Here is a 21,819-nt window from a genome sequence, read left to right as displayed (position 1 = left end):
GATAATTTTTTAACAAATTTAACTGCTAATGATGAAACAACAAGATCACAACAGCAACAAAAAACACTGCTTAGGATCCAGGGCACCACTTCTTAAAAAGAAACCTGAAGTCAACTCTTATTTTCAAAGTCATAAGGCATTCTATTTTCAACTGACTAGCCAAATTTCTTTAGATATAAGACTGTTAGCAGGGCTGGGAAGGCGGCTCAGTGGTAGAGAGCTTGCCTCGCATACATGAGGCCCTGGGTTCGATTCCTCAGCACCACATAAGCAGAAAAAGCCAGAAGGGGTGCTGTGGTTCCAGTGGTAGAGTGCTAGCCTTGAGCTGAAGAGCTGAGGGACAATGCCCAGGCCCAGAGTTCAAGCCCCGTGACCAGCGGAAAAAAAAAAAAAAAAGACTGTTAGCTTTCCCAAAGTACTTTCCTGAAAAATGTGAATGGGCCCCAGGTAAGGCTTCTCTAAAAGATATGAGAACAGTACATAAAATGAACTTGACATTGAGTCTGAACTCGACGTAAGTGTTTGATCTATCCAAAGGACATGGTGTAGAGTTCCTGGTGCCACACACTAGTACAAACTCCACTTGGACTCTGTTGCAACCATTCAGGTTATGTACTGCCCAGTTGACAAAGCCATGCTAAAGTTCAGGAATGGCCTCCTCCCACCCAGCCCTCCCCTACAAGAAAACCCTCCACAACTAGCTTCCAACTGTACCCTCCTTCTTTATGATTTAAAATATCTTTGCAGGGGAGTTGGGAAGGTGGCTCAGTGACAGAGTGCTTGCCTCACATGCATGAGGACATGGGTTCGATTCCTCAGCACCACATAAGCAGAAAAAGCCGGATGTGGCACTGTGGCTCTTGTAGTAGAGCACTAGCTTTGAGCTGAAGAGCTGAGGGACAGCGCCAAGGCCCAGAGTTCAGGCCCCACGACTGACAATAATAATAATAATAATAATAAATAAATATATTTGAAAATGTCTCCTGTAACTACAACAAATGAGGACATGACTTTGAAAACAAAGTACAATACAGCTATCTATATACCCAAAATAAGAAAAGTATTTCTGAGCAGGAGTTGTCACAGTAAGCAGTATATGTATATCCATCGACCCAGTCTTACAACAGAATGCCAGAACATTCAGAAAAGCCCCAGACAACTTAATAAAGCCTGCCTGTTAGTTCTGGACAGCTCCCTCTTCCTTAACATTCCACATTCTTCCTAGAAAGCTTTATGAAATCAGGAACATTTCAACTGCTGATCTTACAGATCCGGTTGCTACCATTTAAACAGCATTTTCCCCTATATAAAATAATTCTTTATTGCAAGTAAGTATCACCAGATGCCTAGGCTCAGACGCCTGTAATCCTAGCTACTCAGGTGGATGAGATCTGAGCATTCAGGTTCAAGGCTAGCCCAGAGAACAAAGTTATGAGATTCTTATCTCCATTTAACTACCAAAAAGCTGGAAAGGGAGCTATAGCTCAAGTGATAGAGTTCCAGACTTGAGGGAAAAAAAAACAAGGAACAGGGCTCAGGCCTCCTGACCCGAGTTCCAACACTCACTGGAGGGGGGAGAGGGGAAGCCTAAGTATCTCCCAAAGTTAAATAGTTACAATATAATCCAGCAATTTTACCATTAGATATATACCTGGAAAAAAATTAAAAACACATGTCCACACGAAAGCTTAAATACCAATGTGTAAAGCATTATTGCCAACAGCCAAAATGACCACCACCAAAGGAATGGACCAACAAAATATGATATATGTATTCAATGGAATGTTATTTAGCCATAAAAAAGGATGAAGTGCCAGGCACAGTGGCTCATACCTGTAATCCTAGCTACTCAGGAGGAGGCTGAGATCTGAGGATTACGGTTTAAAGCCAGCCCCAGCAGGAAAGTCCCTAAGACTCTTATCTCCAATAAACCATGAAAACCAGAAGTGGCACTGTGGCTCAAGTGGTAGAGCATGCGCCTTGGGCTGAAGAGCGCAGGATCAGCGCCCAAGCCCAGAGTTCAAGCCCCACGACCTACCAAAAAAAAAAAAAAAAGATGAAGTATGACACATGTACCAAAGCAAACTTCAAACTTCAGAAGCATGCTAAGTGAAAGTGATAGTAGCATAACTACAGTTCTAGGAAATGGCCAGAATAGGAAAATTCAGAGACAGAATCTACTTTCTATACAAGGGATTGGGAGAGAAGGAAATGGGGGAGTAGCAGCAGAATATCCTGAGGGGATGAAAATGTTCTGAAATTAGGTAGTAGTTGAGGTTGCACAACCTTGTCAATGTACAAAATACTGAATTATACTTTGTAAAAGGATGAATGTTAGGGCATGTGTATTACACAGTTCAGTTTTTTTTTAATCACTCAAGGTCACACCTGCTATTAAGTAAATCAGGCAGCAATTTAAGAAAATGTGACTATTTAATAATGAGACTGGTTTCCTGACATGAAGTCTAGCTGGAATTCCAAAGAGATGTCTTAAAAGGCTAAAAGTAGCAAGCACACAGTCTCCCAATGCACTGCTTTTACAAAAAGAACAAACAACCCACAATCAGACACTGAGCTTCTATCAGGGATATCAAAACAATCACAACTGCTTGTAAACTCCAAATTCAACTAACCCATTCACTTCTTAAATAAAATTTAGATCTGCATAGTGTTACCTTAAGGTTATTTTTAAGATTGGTAAGACGCACAATAATACCTCAGAATCCTGACCACAGTAAAAAATAAAAAGTTCCAAAAGGCTGGAGTACAAAATTGTTTTATTTTCATATTTGGATTCCAACTTAAGCCACACTTAAATACCCCACTGCTTTGTAAGTATTGCTTTTTAACTCAATATTCAGAAGGCAAAATTTACATGGCACAGGCCATGCTGCCATTTTCAAATAAATGGTTTGTGTAAACTGTGGCTTAGCATGCTGAGGAGTTTTTGTTGCATTTTAGCTATGAGTCAGAGTGCATAAAAAGTTAAAAACACACATACACACCCCTAAGTGGGCAGATTTGAAGGACAAACAGTAGCTAGAGACAGACTAGTTTAGACTCTACCTATCTTGTCAAGAAAATCCAACCACAAGTGTAACAGCATGGTCCAAGGAGATGGTGAGACCAAGTGCTAGTCTCAGTTAGGTCAATAGCCAGTGGACTAACTTTAAAGTCATCTGACACTCTGTAGGCAATGTTTTCTCAACAGTGGTGTAAAAGAACAGGATTCCAAGTTGTCTAAGTCTTACAATTCTCACCAGCCTATGAGCTCATTGTTAAGTAGCTTAGGGCTGTGGCAGCTATCATATTTTGTAACCTAGGAAGCCGTATCATATAGAGTAATAAGAGAACTTAGGATTAACTACAGAGAAGAAGGAACAAGAAAAATGTCCAACGTTCATGCTGGCACTGGTTTACTCCTGTTAGACCCAGTAAAGAAAGCACCTTTGCCAACTTTCCAGGGGATAGGAGTGGTGCCTATGTATCACCACACCCACCATAGTTAGTTTTTCCTAAAAGAAATCCAGGGGGGACTACAAAAATGTTATAAAGCACCAAGTACTTTAGTCACTGCATGACTAATAGGATGGATGACTCTAAATTAAGGAAACGAAATAGTATTTTCTTTTCTTTTCTGGTTGGTCATGGGGCCTGAACTCTGGGCCTAGGTGCTGTCCCTCAGCTATTCAGCATAAGGCTAGCACTTTACCACTTGAGAGACAATGCCACTTGCAGCTTTTTCTGCTTATGTGGTACTGAGGAATCGAACCCAGGGCCTCATGCATGCGAGGCAAGCACTCTACCACTGAGCCACCTTCCCAGCCCCACAAAATAGTACTTTCTTTCTCACACTAAAGAAATAGTTTCCATTCCTAACAAGTCCTGAGTGACCACAGTGAACAATCTAGATGCAATAAATATGGCAAAGAAAATGAAGTATCTATAAAGTTAGAAGATTCAAAAAGCACAGAAGCTCAATTCTAGTTTTACAATTATTCAACACAGCCTTTTGGGTCTCATACTTGCTCAATTTCCTTCTCAGCTGGTGCTCTACCACTTGAGCCATGCTTCCAGCCCTACCTTCTGTTGTTTAATTGCAAAAGGAATCTCATGGAACTTTTTGCCCAGTCTGGCTTTGAAACAATGCTCCAGGTCTCAGCCTCTTGAGTAATCAACATAGTCTTTTAATACAATTCAGTTTAGGGGTGGGAAGGTGGCTCAGTGGTAGAGCGCTTGCCTCCTGGATTCAATTCCTCAGCACCACATAAGCAAAAAGAAAAAAAAAAGCCGGAAGTGGTGCTGTGGCTCAAGTGCTGGAGTGCTAGTCTTGAGTTGAAGAGCTGAGGGACAGCGCCCAGGCCCAGAGTTCAGGCCCCACGACCAGACCCAATAAATAAATAAAAATTAATTAATTAATTAATGTCTAAATTCTAAAAACTTGTAGCCATAAGACTTTTAAAAAAATACAATTCAGTTTATAACTCCACCTTCTAGAATAAAAGGCAGTCTTAAAGATTCATTACATCAGCCGGGCGCTGGTGGCTCACGCCTGTAATCCTAGCTACTCAGGAGGCTGAGATCTGAGGATCGCAGTTCAAAGCCAGCCCGGGCAGGAAAGACCGTGAGACTCCTATCTCCAATAAACCACCAGAAAACCGGAAGTGGCGCTGTAGCTCAAGTGGTAGAGCGCTCGCCTTGAGCTGAAGAGCTGAGGGACAGCGCCCAGGCCCAGAGTACAAGCCCCACGACCGACAAAAAAAAAAAAAAAAAAGATTCATTACATCACAGCCAGATTCTGTCTCATCCACCACCTGGGATGGAGTCAATAAAATAGAAGTCACCATCACATGAACAGGCTCACACAGTAGCCAAGATCAAATGAAGCTACTTAGGAAGTTGTTTCAGGTGACTTTCAAGATGGCTTTCCGGAAGCGCTCCTCCACAACATGACAAGCCTGGAGAACCTGTACCTCATTGTTCCCACACACACCTTGTGTGTTTGCATGTGGCCACGCATGTGTGTGTGTGATTTTTGTCAAATCTGGTGGACCATCACTCCCTGGTGACAAAAGCAACCATCAGTGTCACTGTGCCTGGTAGTATTCCTTTCAGGAAAAGCACAGAGCTGAGACAGCCAAGCACGGAACTGTAGATGGCCTGTGGGTGCAGTCAGTGAAGTCTCCAAAAGCCCAAGCACACCTTTACCTCTGCACATTTTCTGGGAGTTCTAGGACAACGGATCTCTTTTTTTCCTTTTTGGTCAGTTATGGAGCTTAAACTCAGGGCCTAGGGGCTCAAGGCTAGTGCTCTACCAGCTCTACCACTTACAGCCACAGCTCTACTTCTGGTTTCTGAGTGGTTAATTGGAGATAAGAGTCTCACACACAGCTGAGAGCCAGTGGCTCACACCTGTAATCCTAGTTACTCAGGAGGCTGAGCTCTGAGGATCATGGTTCACAGCCAGCCCAGGCAGGAAAGTCCATGATACTCTTTATCTCCAATGAACCACCAGAAAACCAGAAGTGGTGTTGTGCTCAGGTGGTAGAGTGCTAGCCTTGAGCTGAAGGGCTGTGCCCAGGCCAGAGTTCAAGCCCACAACCGACACCGACACGCACACAGACATACAGACACAGACACAGACACACACACACACACACACACACACACACGAAGCTGCACTCTTGAAGGACTAGCAGTAGGCACTGTTCTTATCCTCTGGGCTAGATAAGGAAAAGGAGACTAGAAAGCCTCCACCTACCACCATGAGTCACAGAACTAAGGGACAAAGCTGAACCTCAAATTAAGCCTGTGTATACATCTTCCCCCCCCTATTTCTTTTAGAATGGGTTTGACCAAAACTTCCTTTACCTTTGTAAAGGCACTGTGGATCAAGTGATAGGGCGCTAGCCTTGAGCTGAAGAGCTGAGGGACCGTGTCCAGGCCCAGAGTTCAGGCCCCACGACCAAAAAATAAAATAAAATATGTGGGTAATAGAGTGGGTAAAATGAATAATTAGAAGACTGGCTCTTCTCTAACTCCCAGCATTCCAGCACTTCCCTGAAGGTGGGGGAAGGAGGATCACTTCAGCCCAGAAGGTGGAGGTTAGCCTGGGAAAAACAGCAAGATCTCACTTCAGAACAAACCTACAGTAGAGAAGATCCTTTACAGACTTATAGATGTACAAGATCCACACACTAGCCAGCAGTGCATGCAACTTAAACTTACAAATTGTTCATCTCTGTGCAAAACCAAAGCTACATTACCGATCACTCTGAATTCAGATTAAAAACTGATTACAAAAAAAAAAAACCTGACAGCACCACTTATTCCAATGCCCAACGTTGCTTTAGCCTATGGAATTTAAAGTAAACAAAAATGCAACATCACTTGAGAAGTGAAACCAAAAAGTAACATTTGAACCTAAATTCAATGACAGCATGTCCTTCAATTTCAAAGGAAGTGATTTGCTATGAGAGCGTTAATGGCTTATCATTCCACAGCACTCCCCTGACACGCAGAGCCAAACACTAGGTGAAAGATGATGGCTTGTAAATTCTACTGATCCCTTCCTGAGGCTCCCCTCCACCCCGAAAATCCTACAAATGTGTACGCAGAATGAACAGGCCTCAGGGGACACCTGTGACCTTTCTGAAAAGACTGTGACCACTTCTCAAAGCTGTCTTGGCCGCCCGCTCCTAACAGGTTCGGACATTCTATTTTGGGTCAAGGAGACTGCCTGCCACCCTAAGTGACCTCAAGTCGGACAAGATCAGTTTGAAAGAACGCACTGTGAGGATTCTGACACCAGGCCAGTGAGTCCCCCCACCCCCCACCCCACTGCGAAACTCTTCAAAAGAGGATGAAAATCTGGTCGCGATCAAGGCAGGACGGTCAGGGGGCTCGCGCAGTCGGCCGCTCAGCTGCTCGGGATCCCGCAGCTGGCGGCCAGGCCGCGGCGTCAGGAGCACGCGGAGCAGCCGGGATCCCCGGGCGCGCAGCGAGCGGAGGGAGGCGGGAGGAAACCCGAGCGCGGTTAGGAGCCGGCAGGTGTCGCCGAGGTCGCCCGGGGCCGTCGCTGCCAAGTGAGCAAGTGCGGCTCCGCGCAGGGGACGGACGGGTCGCGTTCCCTAGCGGTGACCTTGAGCACTAGGTTCGACAGCTCCGCGCCTCAGTTTCCCCCCAGCTCCGCGACCGGGGGAGGGGGGAGTCCCAGCAGAAAAGGCACCGCCTCGGGCGCTCGGCACGGCGCCCGCTCGCTAGTAAAGCGCTGCCCGCCCGCCGGCGCCCGGGCTCCGCCGCCGCCCACCGCGAGGGAGCGGGGAGCCCCGCGCCAGGGAGTCCCCAGGAGGCGGGCCCCGGGCTGGGGCGCCGGGCCCGGGCGGACACTCACCGAGGACGTCGGCCGAGCGGTGCCGGGCCACGAAGCACGCGTCGTCCCCGTAGCACGCGCCCTTCTTCAGGAGGCCCTTACGGAAGTCCTTGCCGAAGCCGCAGCCCGCCGTCACCAGCCCGTAGTCGCCGCCGCCGCCGCCGCCGCCGCCGCCGGCCCTGGGGTCGGTCTGCGAGAGGCCGCCGAGCACGGCGCGGGCCACCAGTCGCCCGTACGAGAGGACCGAGAACATCGCCGCCGCCGCCCCCCCGAGGAGGCGGGGGCCCCGGGCAGCGGGAGGACGCGGAGGCCCGGAGCCGGCTCTCTCCTCAGCCGCCGCCGCCGCCGCGCCGCCGCCGGGGCGCTCCTCAGGGCGGCGCGCAGTAGCCGCCGCCGCCCCTGCCCGACGCGCGGGGCCTCGCACACGCTCCACTGCGCGCACCGGAGCCAGAGCGAGGTCAGAGCCGGCGGCTTCTCCGCCTCAGCCCGAGTGGGGTCCCGGCTGCAGCTGCCGCTGCTGCCGCCATCTTCCGCTCCACTAGCGTGTTCCGGGCCGCGCCGGCAGCACCGCCCCTCGCTAGCCCCGCCTGCCGCCCCGCCCCCGATTCGAGGCTCAGGACCAAGCCCCGCCCCCTCGGGCGCGCTGCCCTATGCTTTCATTGAGGTCGAGCATGCGCAGAGCGTGTGTGTGCTCTGCCTTCTGGGGGTTGTAGTCTCTGTGGAATGGGCTGCCTAGGAGCCAGGATTTAGGACTCCCCCGATGAGGGACTAAGGTTTAGCTAAGGAGAATTACAGGTGGATTGGCTGGAGGTTTGGTTTTATTACTCGTTTATTTTATCCACTTTATTCACTCATTTATTCCTTTATTTATGGTGCTGGGGTTTGAACTCAGGGCCTTGTGGTTTCCCAGGCAGGCCCTTTACCGCTTGACCCCTCCCCCAGTCTTTAACGGTATCTTGGGGGTTGGAGGCATGGTTCAGGTGGTAGAGCGCTAGCTAAAGAGTGAGAGGGTCAGATACTGAATTTCGTTCCTTGTCGCGGACAAAAACAAAAACAAAGAAATAACAGGATCTTGTACGTAAAGGCAACATCACTTTAAACAAAACCCTCAAACCAACCATGATTTTGGTTATATATTATCCTACAATATACCCCTTGAGAAACAGCAGTACATAAATATAATGACTACTCCACAAGTAATGTTCTGGAAGAGTTCAGGGCATGAACTTCCAAACATGGAGGGAAGAGAATTTTGCCTTGTGTTTTAGGAAGAATTGAGGAAAAATATGTTATATGTCCCTAGCTGTGATAGAGAGAGGCAGGACCACTGTGGACATAGCATATGTGTATGCGTTTCAAACATTGTTAAATAGGGAATAAAGGTTCCATGTCCTAAATCTTAACCTTCTAGATAGTCTGCCTAGGACAAGTGTGTCTTCACCTGGCCTGTATGTAGAGGACATGAAGAACCCTAAAGACTTGAAAAAATGAAACCCCTTCCTCCTTTGACAGCTGCCACCTCTTCTCTTCAAGAGGTTAAAATGTGGGGCTGGAAATGTGGCTTAGTGGTAGCATGCATGAAGCCCTAGGTTCAATTCCTCAGTATCACATAAACAGAAAAGGCTGGAACTAAGCTGGGCGCAAATGATAGAGTGGCTAGCCTTGAGCAAAAAATACTCAGGGACAGTGCCCAGATCCTGAGTTCAAGCCCTGGGACTGGCACAAAAAAAAGAGGTTGACATTTGGCTTCTGGCTCACACCTGTAACCCTAGCTACTCAAGCGGTGTGACATAAGGATCCAGTTTCCAAGCCAACCTGAGCAGAAAAGTCCATGAGAGGGGCTGGGAAGGTGGCTCAGTGGTAGAGCGCTTGCCTTGCATGCTCGAGGCCCTGGGTTCGATTCCTCAGCACCACATAAGCAAAAAGAAAAAAAGCTGGAAGTGGCGCTGTGGCTCAAGTGGTAGAGCGCTAGCCTTGAGCTGAAGAGCTGAGGGACAGCGCCCAGACCCAGAGGTTTAAGCCCCACGACCGGACCAAAAAAAAAAAAAAAAAAGCCCATGAGACTCTTATCTCCATTTAACTAGCACAAAGCCAGAAGTGGAGGTGTGGCTCAAGAGGTAGAGCATCAGCCTTGAGTCAATACCTGAGGCCTGAGTTCAAGCCCTTGTACCAGCAAACACAAGCGTGTGTGCGCACACACGTGCACACACACACACACACACACACACACACACACACACAGAAAGAGAGAGGTCAGCTCTTGAGCAAAAAATAATAAATACTAGCCAGGCACCAGTAGCTCACATCTGTAATCCGAGCTACTCAGGAGGCTTAGATCTGAAGATCATGGTTCAAAGACAGCCCAGGCACAAAAGTCTATGAGACTCTTATCTCCAATAAACCACTAGAAAACCAGAAGTGGCACTGTAGCTAAAGTGGTAGAGAGCTCACCTTGAGCTGAAGAGCTGAGGGACAGAGCTCAGGCCCAGAGTTCAAGCCCCACAACACAACGACAAAAATAATAACAACAACAACAATAATAATAATAACAAAATGAGGTAGTTTTTTTGTGGTTTTTCTTGTAAAGTCTTAGCCCAGCTTCACCAAAGATAGCACATAGCCTCTCTCCAGACCTTGACTATTCTAAGCAATTTCCCTACAAAGTTATTTAGGTTGAAGAACAGTTAAAGTAATGGGGTTTGTCACCTACTAGATGAGCTCCTAAATACAATGTGTTTGTATGAGTGTAAAGACATTCAGAGCCATACTCTTCACGGGAGGGAGGGGAGAGGGAGGAATCTAGGTTCTGCATATCTTTTGTATCTCATTTGACACTGTGTCCTTTGTGCTAGTTGACCTCCAGCCAGGCGCTCAGCAGCCTCACAACCTTTGCCCCACCCATTAGGATGTAGTTCCAGAGTCTGAGGATCCCCGGCTTTTCAGTGCTGTGTGCGGGGCATGTGGGCACACAGTCAATATTTCCTTCAATGAATGAAAGAGCAAACACCTCTCTGGAGTCTATGGCCCCCCATGGCAATGAGCATTTGCAGATATATTGGCAGTATCTAATTCAATGCTTGGGACGCTATACAAGAATTTATAGCTGTTGGATAAAAGAAAGAATCAGAGCCGGGCGCTGGTGGCTCACGCCTGTAATCCTAGCTACTCAGGAGGCTGAGATCTGAGGATCTCGGTTCAAAGCCAGCCTGGGCAGGAAAGACTGTGAGACTCCTATCTCCAATAAGCCACCAGAAAACCGGAAGTGGTGCTGTAGCTCAAGTGGTAGAGCGCTCACCTTGAGCTGAAGAGCTGAAGGACAGTGCTCAGGCCCAGAGTTCAAGCCCCACGACCGACAAAAAAAAAAAAAAAAAAAAAGAATCAGAACAGGGTCCATAAATAACAAAAGAAAAATGTACTGAATTATAAAATCATTGAATGAGTTCAGTTCAGACACAATAATAGAAAGGTCAAGCTTTGAAGGGCAAGTAAACCAATTTGGAATTTTTTTGTTTAATTGAAGCATAAATATGTATCTGCCACCAGGAACGTTGGTCTTTTTCCAGTTCACTTTGATAGGGTTGTAATTACTTTGGGATTCCCATCTGGTCCTTTAAATATTCCTTTCTAAATATTTTCTGCATATACCTAAAGTCCTGCCAGCCAGCTACTCAACACACTTGATTCAGTTATCCTAATTATTGCTGGCAATAAACGCTTTTGCATAGAGTATGCCAAGCACTCTACGTGCCTCTGCCCTCAAAGGTTTTCATCAAAACTAAACTGAATAAACTTCGCACAGTGGGCAGCACTTTGTCAAAAACACATAGATGGCTGGGAAGGTGGCTTAGTGGTAGAGTGCTTGGATTGGATTCCTCAGTACCACATAAACAGAAAAAGCCCCGAGTGGTGCTAGGGCTCAAGAGGTAGAGTGCTAGCCTTGAGCAAAAGAAGCTCAGGGACAGTGCTCAGTCTCACAGACTTTCCTGCCCCGGCTGGGTTTGAACTGTGATCCTCAGATCTCAGCCTCCTGAGTGGCTAGGATGACAGGTGTGAGCCACCAGCGTCCTGCTACCTTTTTTTTTTTTTTTTTTTTTAAGAGCAGTCTCTTGGGATCCTAGGTTGGCGCCTCTTGGAATCCTGTGTTCCAAGTCCATTCTGCCAGCTGCTCTTAAAGGTTGTTCTTTGAAGCCAGCACACCACTACCAAGTCCTGGCCAGCCTGCCAGGTCATGCTACCCCGAGGGCAAGCTTTTTTAAAAACAGTATGTCAACCCCTATTCCTGGACTTCCCAGGCTCCTCCAGACCAACCTTTTCTCTCATTCACAGGGACACTAGTTCCAGGTTGGTTACAAGAACCAGTTATGACCGGATCTGTCGCCTGTAATCCTAACTGCTTGAGAGGCTGAGTTCTAAAGATCAAGGTTCAAAGCCAGCTGGGGCAGATAAATCCCAGAGACTCATATGTCCCATTAACCAACAAAGAAAAAAAAAAAAAAAAGCCAGAAAAGAAGGAGTGGCTCATGTGGTAGAGCACCAGCCTTGAGTGAAAAAGCCAAGCACGACCCCAAGCCCCAGGCGAGCGGCACCGTGCGGGGCGGCCCTCCCACAGGTGATTCCGTCCTGAGCTGGCGGGAATGTCCCTTCTGTTCAGGTGGTGCACAAAGTATTTTCTCAACGTTCCTTTTTTTTTTCTTTTCTTTTAAAAAGAGGAGAGTTTGGGGTCCCCTTGCATTGTTGACCTCTGAAGTGTGGCCAGCCGTGAAGCCAGGAGAGACTTCGGTGAAAAGCACCCCCATGCCCGCCCCTGGGGGCACAACTCGCAGTTGACATTTTGCTGGACTTCGAGGCAGCGTTCTCTTCCTTAATAGAGTTACATTCCTAGCACTTCAAGGATTCCTAGGAGGTCAGTCACTACTCCCAGAGGCAAGCAAGTGTGCAAATACCATCTGTTCCCTGGGCACCCCTGTGGTACTCAGAAAGAACTTTGGATGGGAGTTGCCATAACCTCAGCTCCTAAAAAAAGACCGCGGGGGGGGGGGGGGGGGGGGGGGGCAGGGAAGAAAGGCATGAGTTTTCTAAAGAGGACTTCCTGCCAAACTGGTGTACAGGTCTCTTCAGATTTCCTTTTGCTAACTCTAGCCAATGGAGCACTCATTTGCTGTGGTTTGGGTTGGTTGGGTGTGTTTTTGTTTTTTAGTTTTGTCTCTTGCTTATTTTTGTGCTAGCAATGTAGCTTGAACTCAAGGCCTGGATTCTGTCACTTACTTAGCTTTTTCATTCAAGGCTGGTGTTGTGCCATTTGAGCCACACCTCCATTTCTGGCTTTTAAACTGGTGAATTGAAGATAAACGTTCCATGGACTTTTTCCTGCCTGGGCTGGCTTCACACTTCTATCCTCACACCTCAGCCTCCTGAGACAGCGGGCTGCGGCAACTTCATTCATTTGTTTATAGATTTCTCCAACCACACTAGAAACACCGGGGGGCAGGATACTTCGCTGTGAAGGGCTGTCCTGGGCACTGAGGGGGAGGTACTAATCAGCAGCACCCCTCATCTCTACCCACTAGATATCAGTAGCCCCCCTCTCACTCCTAATTAAGAGAATGGAAAATGTCTCCAGGGATTGCCATACACCCTGTGGGGGGCAAAGCTCCCAGATGAGAATCACTGGGGTGTGGAGGTGTTGGGCAAGTGAACAAATATTAATGAAACGCTTGTTAGATCTGAAACAGCCCATAACCCCCCAGCTGACGGCCAAGCGTGGTAGGAATAGGAGGAGGTTAAAATTAGCTCCAGGGAAGAAAGGTGTGACCGCAGGTGAAGTGCAGAAGTACGGAGGGGAAGTGTGTTATGAACGGGCGGCAGCTGTGGGAAGCCGGAGGCTTCTGGAAAAGGGATACCCATCTTCTTTTTTTTTCTTGCCAGTCTTGGGGCTTAAACTCAGGGCCTGGGCACTGTCCTGAGCTTCTTTTTGCTCAAGGCTAGCACTCTACCGCTTGAGCCACAGCACCACAGTTGACTTTTCCTGTGTATGTGGTACTACGGAATGGAATGCAGGGTTTCACACACGCTAGGCAAGCACTCTTCTACTAAGCCACATTCCCAGACCCCCATCTTTTTTTTTTTTTGGTCAGCCACAGGGGCCTGAACTCTGAGCCTAGACGCTGTCCTTGAGCTTTCAGCTCAAGGCTAGCGCTCTACCACTTGAGCCACAGTGCCACTTTCAGCTTTTTTTGCTTATGTGGTGCTGAGGAATCGAACCCAGGACCTCATGCATGCAAGGCATGCACTCTACCACTGAGCCACCTTCCCAGCCCTCTTTTTTAAAAAATAAAGATTTTAGCAATATGATTTATTTGAGAAGAAAGTATTTAAAAGGTTAAATAATGTGTACCCACACACATTAAGCAAGTAAACTAGAATAATCTCCTTTGACCTTCTGACCCTCTATAAACTTGGCTATCCATCTTCCAAGGAAGTATTAACTGGCTCATACCTGTAATCCTAGCTACTCTGGAGGCTGAGATCTGAGGATCATGGTTTGAAGCCATGAAAGGAAAAGTCGATGAGACTTGTATCCCCAAATAATCTATAATAAGATGGAAGCAGAGCTATAGCCTAAGTATTAGAGCACTAGTCTTGAGTAATAAAGTTCAGGGACAGTGCCCAGGTCCTAAGTTCAAGCCCCAGAACTGGCACACACACAAAAAAAACAAAGCCTTGAGGCATATCTCAAGTGGTAGAGCACCAGCTGTGAGCCAGAAAGGCCAGCAAGAGCTCTAGGATTGGAGTTCAAGCTTTAGTACCAGCAAGGGCACACACATGCACACACACACAGAGTTCATACCAGCAGGACAAGATGGCCACACAATTTTAATCTCAGAATTTAGGGAGGCTGAGGCAGAAAGATTGGGAGTTTGAGACCAGCATGGTCTATCCCAAAACAGTAAAGTTCAAATCAGAAGGTGGAACTGGATTGAACTGGTGAACTAGAACAAAGTCCCAAGACTCTAAGGCTGCCCTTGGAAGCTTTAGAGGAACTAGCCACAACTAGCCACAGGCCAGTCTTTCCAGTCCATTCATCTTGCTTAGAACCAAGTATGGAAGTTACATTTTCCTCTGCTAGGCCTCACTTTCTTTCTTTCTTTTTCTTTTTTTCTTTTGTCGGTCATGACGCATGAACTCTGGGCCTGGACGCTGTCCCTGAGCTCTTTAGTTCAAGGCTAGGACTCTACCACTTGGAGCCACAGCACAGCACCACTTCCGGTTTTCTAGTGGTTTATTGGAGATAAGAGTCTCATGGACTTTCCTGCCTGGGCTGGCTTTGAACCGCAATCCTCAGATCTCAGCTTCCTGAGTAGCTAGGATTACAGGGGTGAGCCGCCAGCACCTGCTGGGACTGGCTTTCTTGTGTCTCTCATTGTAATATTCTGATTTTCCTTGAGGAATAATCCAATATAGGGTCATGAAGTTGGGATGAAAATGGACCAAAGTCTCCAAGAGTGGACACAGAAGCCAGGACTGACCTGTCACAGCATTGTATTCTCTTGCTTGAACTTGATTGGTCCAGAGAGAAAGCACATGACCCGAGCCAGACCAATTAACTTCAAGTATGAGATGTCACTAAAAGTTAAGAATGAGAAAGAAAGGCTTATCACCAGGGATCCTACCCTGGTGGATGCAAGCTTAGTACTGGTGGCTTTTTTTTTTTTTTTTTTTTTTTGCTACTTCTTGGCTATAGAAGCAGCCTGAGAATAAAGCCAAGAGGGATGGAAGCAGAGCCTGGAGTTGGTAAGACACAAGGCTGGAGACAATGCCAAGACTCCCAGTCCAGTTTTGCCTGAGCGGAGGTCACTCCCAGCCCCTGCATCTTCCCCCTCCCCTCTCCCCGTCCTCCGAAGCGTCTAAGCTTGGTTTTGACTTGCAAAGCAATAACTCCTAGCCAATATATCATGTGACCCAGGTACCATGGCTACCTTTATTGAATCCAGAACCAAGTTCCTAACCAATGGCAACTGATGGAAGGGAACAAATCCTCTGCTTTTCTGCACAAAACTACAAAAGGAAACAGGTCTGACTTCTTTATTCCAACTGTGCTTGAGATGTGGGTAACTTGTGTGACTAGTGGGCTTTGGAAAGAATGTCAAAGATGTTGCCCATGACACCCCTTCCCCTTGTTCTGGTACTGGGGGTTGAACTTAAGAGTTTGGGGCTGGGAAGGTGGCTCAGTGGTAGAGCACTTGCCTTGCATGCAAAAGGGCCTGGGTTCAATTCCTCAGCACCACATAAGCAAAAAGAAAAAAGCTGGAAGTGGTGCTGTGGCTCAGGTGGTAGAGCGCTAGCCTTGAGCTGAAGAGCTGAGGGACAGCGCCCAGGCCCAGAGTTCAGGCCCCACAACCAGACCACCCCCCCAAAAAAAAAGAGTCTGGACATTGTCCCTGAGCTTTTTTGTTCAAGGCTGATGCTCTTACCTCTTGAGCCACTGCTCCATGTCTGATTTCTTGGTGGTTAATTGACGATGATTCTCAGACTGTCCTGTGTGGACTGGCTTTAACCATGACCATCGAATCTCAGCCTCCTGAGTAACGAGGGTTACAGGCATGAGCTACCAGTCCCAGGGGCCTTTTCTGCACTTGTTAAGTTCTTCCTAACTGTTAGACACACACAATTCCTTCTCCATTGTGGGGGCGTGCCCCCGTGGAGTTTTGAGTGACCCAGCCTTGGGTGGTAGAAATCAGCTTGCTCTAGAGGGGAAACTGTGGGCACAGTTTAGCCAGGGTCTCCCATCAACCTCATAAATAGTACTTGTCCCATACATTCTGGCTGCCTGCCTCCTGCCTCCATTTCAGAGTGGGCTTAGAGTCCTGGAAAGGTCAGGACACACCTGTCAACCTAGCTACTCAAGAAGGTGAGCTAGCAAGATCTGCCAGCCTAAGCAGAAAAGTCCATGAGACTCTTATTTCCAACAAACCACCAAAAAGCCAGAAGTAGAGCTGCGGCTCAAGTGATAGAACAGCCAATCTAGAGCAAAAAAAAAAAAAAAAAAAAAAAGATAAAAAAGGATATAAGGCCCTGAGTTTAAACCCCAATACTGGCACTAACACACAAAATGTTTGGGGAGACAAAGAACATAATTCCATTATGACCCTGATTAAATTCTAAAAGGGTCATTACAATATCCTCTTCAGAAAACTCAGACACAAAGATTGATGTTTGGAGGAGCTAAAAGAACACGTGGAGATCCAATTTCTATTGTAGTCAGGATCCAGGGCCTCCAGGTAACTGTAGGTCAAGCGAATTCTTAATCTGGGTGATTTGTGATAGCTGGAATTGTTGGGCAGGATTTTAACTGGCAAAGGCCTGGGGGCCAGGGCCTCTGGGCTGGCCTTGGCCTTGACCTAGCCTGCCTGAGCACAGTTTTGACCTCAGCTGGCAGCTGGAACACGGGATTAGATTATTGAGGAGAAAGCCCGTTGGTCCCACCCTGGGGAGGAGGCTTCCCTGACCGAGGGCAGATCTTGGGCTCTGAGAGCTGCAGGCTGGTGGGCAGGAGGTTCTGCTTGTTGCCTAGCAGGTTGACTCTAGTTTGTTTATTGCAGAAGCTCTGACCCTAGCAGTGGACCCGGGAGGCCCAGTCTCTGACTTTCACCCACAGACTGGAGTATGGTTTTATTCAAGAAAACAAAGAGAAGAACAGTGAGTGGCCTTATGGTATAGCAGTCATGCTTTTGGGTGTAGGCAGGGACAGCTTAAACTAAGAAGGAGGGGAAATTGGTCTGTTCAAGAAGTCCAGGAAGCCAGGTTGCCCGAGGCTCACGCCTCTAATCCTAGCTACTCAGGAGGCTGAGAGCTGAGGATCACAGTTCAAAACCAGCTCTGGGAGGAAAGACCATGAGACTCCTATCTCCAATAAACCACCAGAAAATCGGAAGTGGTGCTGTAGTTCAAGTGGTAGAGCACTCACCTTGAGCTGAAGAGCTGAGGGACAGAGCTCAGACCCAGAGTTCAAGCCCCAGGACCACCACCACCACCACCAAAAATACATGCTTGGTCATACTACCAGAAAAGAGACAAATAGAGAAAGACCAGCTGCTTGAACTGGAGGAAGACAGGTGTTTTTTTGTTTGTTTGTTTGTTTGTTTTTTATTGTTGCTGTTGGTCATGAGGCTTGAACTCAGGGCCAAGGTGCTGTCACTGAGCAATTTTGCTCAAGGCTAGTGCTCCACCACTTTGAGCCACAGGGCCATTTCTGGTTTTCTGGTGGCTAACTGGAGAGAAGAGTCTCACTGCCTCTGGTGCCTGTAGCTCATGCTTATAATTCTAGCTACTCAGGAGGCTGAGATCTGAGGATTCCTATTCAAAAGCCAGCCTGGGCAGGAAAGTCTGTGACACTCATCTCTAATTAACCACCAGAAAATGGGAAGTGGAGCTGTGGCTCAGAGCACTAAAATCTTGAGCAAAGGAGCTCAGGGATAGGCCTTGGGTTCAAGCTCCATGACTGACAAAAAAAAGAAAGAAATTAGCTCCCTAACTTACTTAAATAGAACAATAAATTTGTGTGTGTGTGTGTGTGTGTGTGTGTGTGTGTGTGTGTGTGTGTGTGTGTGTGTGTGTATGCATGCCAGTACTGGGACTTGAACTCAGGGTCTGGGCATTACCACTGAGCTTTTCTGCTCAAGGCTAGGATTGTAGGCATTGTAATGAGCCTCCACAATGAGCCACTGGCACCTGGCCCTGAATGTTTTCTCTTTTAAACATTCTCTATAACACAGGCTCTTTTGTTAGTTCATAGGTGCGACTGTTAATTACTAGAGAACAACAAAATAGAGCAAACCGGAATGTCAAAAGCTAACCGGTGACTCATTCAAATATAGAAAGAATACGTAACAAACATTTATTCATCTTGACAGAAATAAACAGTAAGATAGTGAGACAGACTGAGAGAACATTTTGAGAAAGTAGGAAACTTGGTTAGATGCAAACTGGTTAATCTCCAACAGGGCAGTAAGAATTGTAAGCCCTGACCCCAATAGCTCACACCTGTCATCCTAGCTACGCAAGAGGCTGAGACCTGAGGATCACAGTTCAAAGCCAGCCTGGGCAGAAAAAATCTGTGAGACTCTTAACTCCAATTAATTACTAAAAAAGTAGAAAGTAGAGCTGTGGCTCAAGTGGTAGAGTGCTTGCCTTAAGCTGAAGAGCTCAGGGACAGAGTTCAAGCCCACAACTGACCCCCCCCCCAAGAAAAAGAATCTGAGTCTTTAATCAATAGTAAATAGCAAGGCAAATGGACATGCATTTTTCTGGCTGAAATAATGTGATTAATGGGCCAAATCTGCCATTTTATTAATTTTTTTTTTGGGGGGGGAAGGGAGAGGTAAGGCTTGAACTCTGGACCTAGATGTTGTCCCTGAGATTTTATACTCAAAGCTGGCACTCTTCCACTTGAGTCACACCGCCACTTCCAAATTTTTGCTGGTTTATTGGAGATAAGAGTCCCACAGACTTTTCTGTTTTCTGCTCCAGCTGGCCTCAGATCCTCAGATCTCAGCCTCCTGAGTGGCTGAGATTAGCCAGGCGCGAACCCACTGGGTTATGGCAACCTGCTGGGTTTTCTCACAGAATAGGGCATTGGACTTGGGAGTGAGGACTCCCGTCGGGGCTCCACCTCCTAGCACACCTTCATTAGGGAGTTTTCTTGGGAGGGAAAGACGTTCTAATTGTAGAGCTGTTGCTCATTGTCGACGCTATCATCTGATCAATGCTGTCCCCTGGCACCTGGTGAATGCTCATTCAGACAAAGGAAGTTTTCTCCCATTCAAGGTCAGCCCTGGGAGAAGACTCAAGTTTTGGTGACAGAGACTGTCACCTACAGGTACAAAGTGGAATTGCAAGAGTGCAACCTGATAATCTTTGGAAAATGTCCCACTTTCAGGCAAGATGAAGTTAGTTTTCTATTTAGCCTTTTTTTTTTTTTTTTTTGGTCCAGTCGTGGGGCCTAAACTCTGGACCTGGGCGCTGTCCCTCAGCTCTTCAGCTCAAGGCTAGCGCTCTACCACTTGAGCCACAGCGCCACTTCTGGCTTTTTTTCTTTTTGCTTATGTGGTGCTGAGGAATCGAACCCAGGGCTCAGGCATGCAAGGCAAGCGCTCTACCACTGAGCCACCTTCCCAGCCCAGCCCTTTTTTTTTTTTTTTTTTTTTTAAATTGTGAGAATACCGTACAGAGTCTTTTTTTTTTTTTTTTTTTGTCCATCAGTATCATCCTGTCCTTTCACAGAGAGGAGCCCGGGTTCTTACTCCAATGTAGGAAATACCTTGTGTCATCTTCTGCCCCATTTGCAGAGGCTGCATTGCATTTGGGGGCCCGGGCACTAGAAGCCATGTTCAAGGTCACACAGTTACTATGGAGTCTGAGCCCAAACACTGATTGTAGTGCTTTTTCTACCAAAAAAGATTGTTTGTTTGTTTAGAATAGTTCCAGAGCCAGGTGACAGTGGCTCATGCCAGTAATCCTCACTAATCAGGAGGCTGAGACTTGAGGATTTATATTCAAAGCCAGCCTAGGTAGGAAAGTCTGTGAGACTTTTATCTCCAATTAAGTACCAAAAGAGCTGGAGGTGGAGCTGTGGCTCAAATGGGTAGACTACTAGTCTTGAGAAAAAAAAAAAAAAAGGTTCAGGGACAGTGCCTGGGCCATGAGTTCAAACCCCAGGACTGGAGCACACACACACACACACACACACACACACACACACACAAACAGAGGCTGGGAAGGTGGCTCAGTGGTAGATTGCTTGCCTTGCATGCCTGAGGTCCTGGGGTCCATTCCTCAGCACCACATAAGCAAAAAGAAAAAGGCCAGAAGTGGCGCTGTGGCTTAAGTGGTAAAACGTTAGCCTTGAGCTGAAGAGCTGAGGGACAGCGCCCAGGCCCAGAGTTCAGGCCCCACGACCAGACCCAAAAAAAAACAAAACAAAAAACAAACCTAACTAACCTACAATAAAATACTACTAGAGATCTATTAGACTAGCTAAAAACAGAGCCAGTAGCTCATGCCTGTAATCCTATAACTACTCAAGAGGCTGAAATCTGAGGGTGGTGGTTCAAAGCTAGCTAGGCTGACAAATCCATGTGACTTTTTGTCTCTAACCAGCAAAAATCCAGAAGTGGCTCAAGGAGTAGAGCACCAGCCCCGAGTCCAAGTCCCAGCATTGATGCAAAAGAAAAAAAAAGGCAAACAAAATTGGCTATCACGATTGCTGAGAGGTGCAGTAGCTGCTGAAATTCTTACACTGCTGATAGCAATGCAAAATTGGATAGTCACTCGGAAAAGAAAAAGTAAACAAAAAATGTGGGCAGTTTCTTCTAAATTTAAATTCACGCTGACTGTCTAACCCAGAAATCTCACTCCTCCTAAGTATGAGCCCAAGAGAAAGGAAAACATATGTTCACACAAATCTTTATGTGAATGGATATTGTGGTTTTTATTTGTAACCACTGAAAATAGAGAAAGCCTGAGAAAAATCCCTTCACCCAATGGACGTGAATGGGTGAACAATTTACTACAGTTTGGAATACGAGTCAGGAAAGGAACAGAGAAAAACTCCCTGCACCCATGGCTAGGGCAATGGACAATGTTACTACAACTGCATAATTGGGAACGGAGGTCCTCTAGCAAATGCCACTGGAGAAGCATGCAGAAGAATGAATTGGGTCTTACCTTAGAAAGCACACAGCAGGGGCTGGGAAGGTGGCTCAGTGGTAGAGCGCTTGCCTTGCATGCCTGAGGCCCTGGGGTCTATTCCTCAGCACCACATAAGCAAAAAGAAAAAAGCTGGAAGTGGCGCTGTGGCTCAAGTGGTAGAGCGCTAGCCTTGAGCTGAAAAGCTGAGGGACAGCGCCCAGGCCCAGAGTTCAGGCCCTGTGACTGGATCCCCCCCCCAAAAAAAGCACACAGCAACATTAACCCAAAATAGATTAAAGATCTAAATGGGAAAGCTAAAACTATTACCCTTCTAGAAGAAAACAAAGGACCAGCTTCAGGCTGTTTTATTTAGCAATGATTTCTTGGTTAGGATGCTAAAACTATTGGCAATAAAAAAGAATTCCTAAAAACTTCCATCCATCAAAGCAAACAACCAACCTCGTGAAGGGCAACTCATGGAATAGGAGAAAAGATTTGCACATTTTTTTGCCAAAGATTTTGCTCTGCATAAGAGTTAACTGTGGCCAGACACCGGTGGCTCACGCCTGTCATCCTAGCTACTCAGGAGCTGAGATCTGAGGATCACGGTTCAAAGCCAGCTCGGGCAGGAAAGTCCATAAGACTCATCTCCAATGAAACACAGGGAAACCGGGAGTGGCGCTGTGGTTCAAGTGGTACAGCGCTCGCCTAGAGGCTCAGGGACTGTCCAGCCCAGAGTTCAAGCCCGAGGACTGGCAAAA

The 21,819-nt window shown here is 47.1% G+C and overlaps 1 protein-coding gene across 1 annotated transcript in view; it reads right to left on the bottom strand.

Moving 5' to 3' along the window:
- Positions 1 to 7,912, bottom strand: part of LOC138826403 (protein phosphatase PTC7 homolog) — a 41,683-nt gene extending 33,771 nt beyond the window's left edge. The window contains exon 1 of the mRNA XM_070021540.1: positions 7,394 to 7,912. Within this exon, the coding sequence (XP_069877641.1) occupies positions 7,394 to 7,625 (232 nt within the window). The 5' untranslated portion in view covers positions 7,626 to 7,912. The remainder of the gene's footprint in view (positions 1 to 7,393) is intronic.
- Between the last annotated feature and the right edge of the window lie 13,907 nt (positions 7,913 to 21,819).

The sequence above is a fragment of the Dipodomys merriami genome, unplaced genomic scaffold (genome assembly GCF_024711535.1).
Source record: "Dipodomys merriami isolate MVZ:Mamm:240054 unplaced genomic scaffold, mDipMer1.0.p SCAF_142, whole genome shotgun sequence".
NCBI classification, from domain to species: Eukaryota; Metazoa; Chordata; class Mammalia; order Rodentia; family Heteromyidae; genus Dipodomys; species Dipodomys merriami.
Note: the sequence above shows the minus strand (reverse complement) of the source record. Positions and strands in the feature narration are given on the sequence as shown.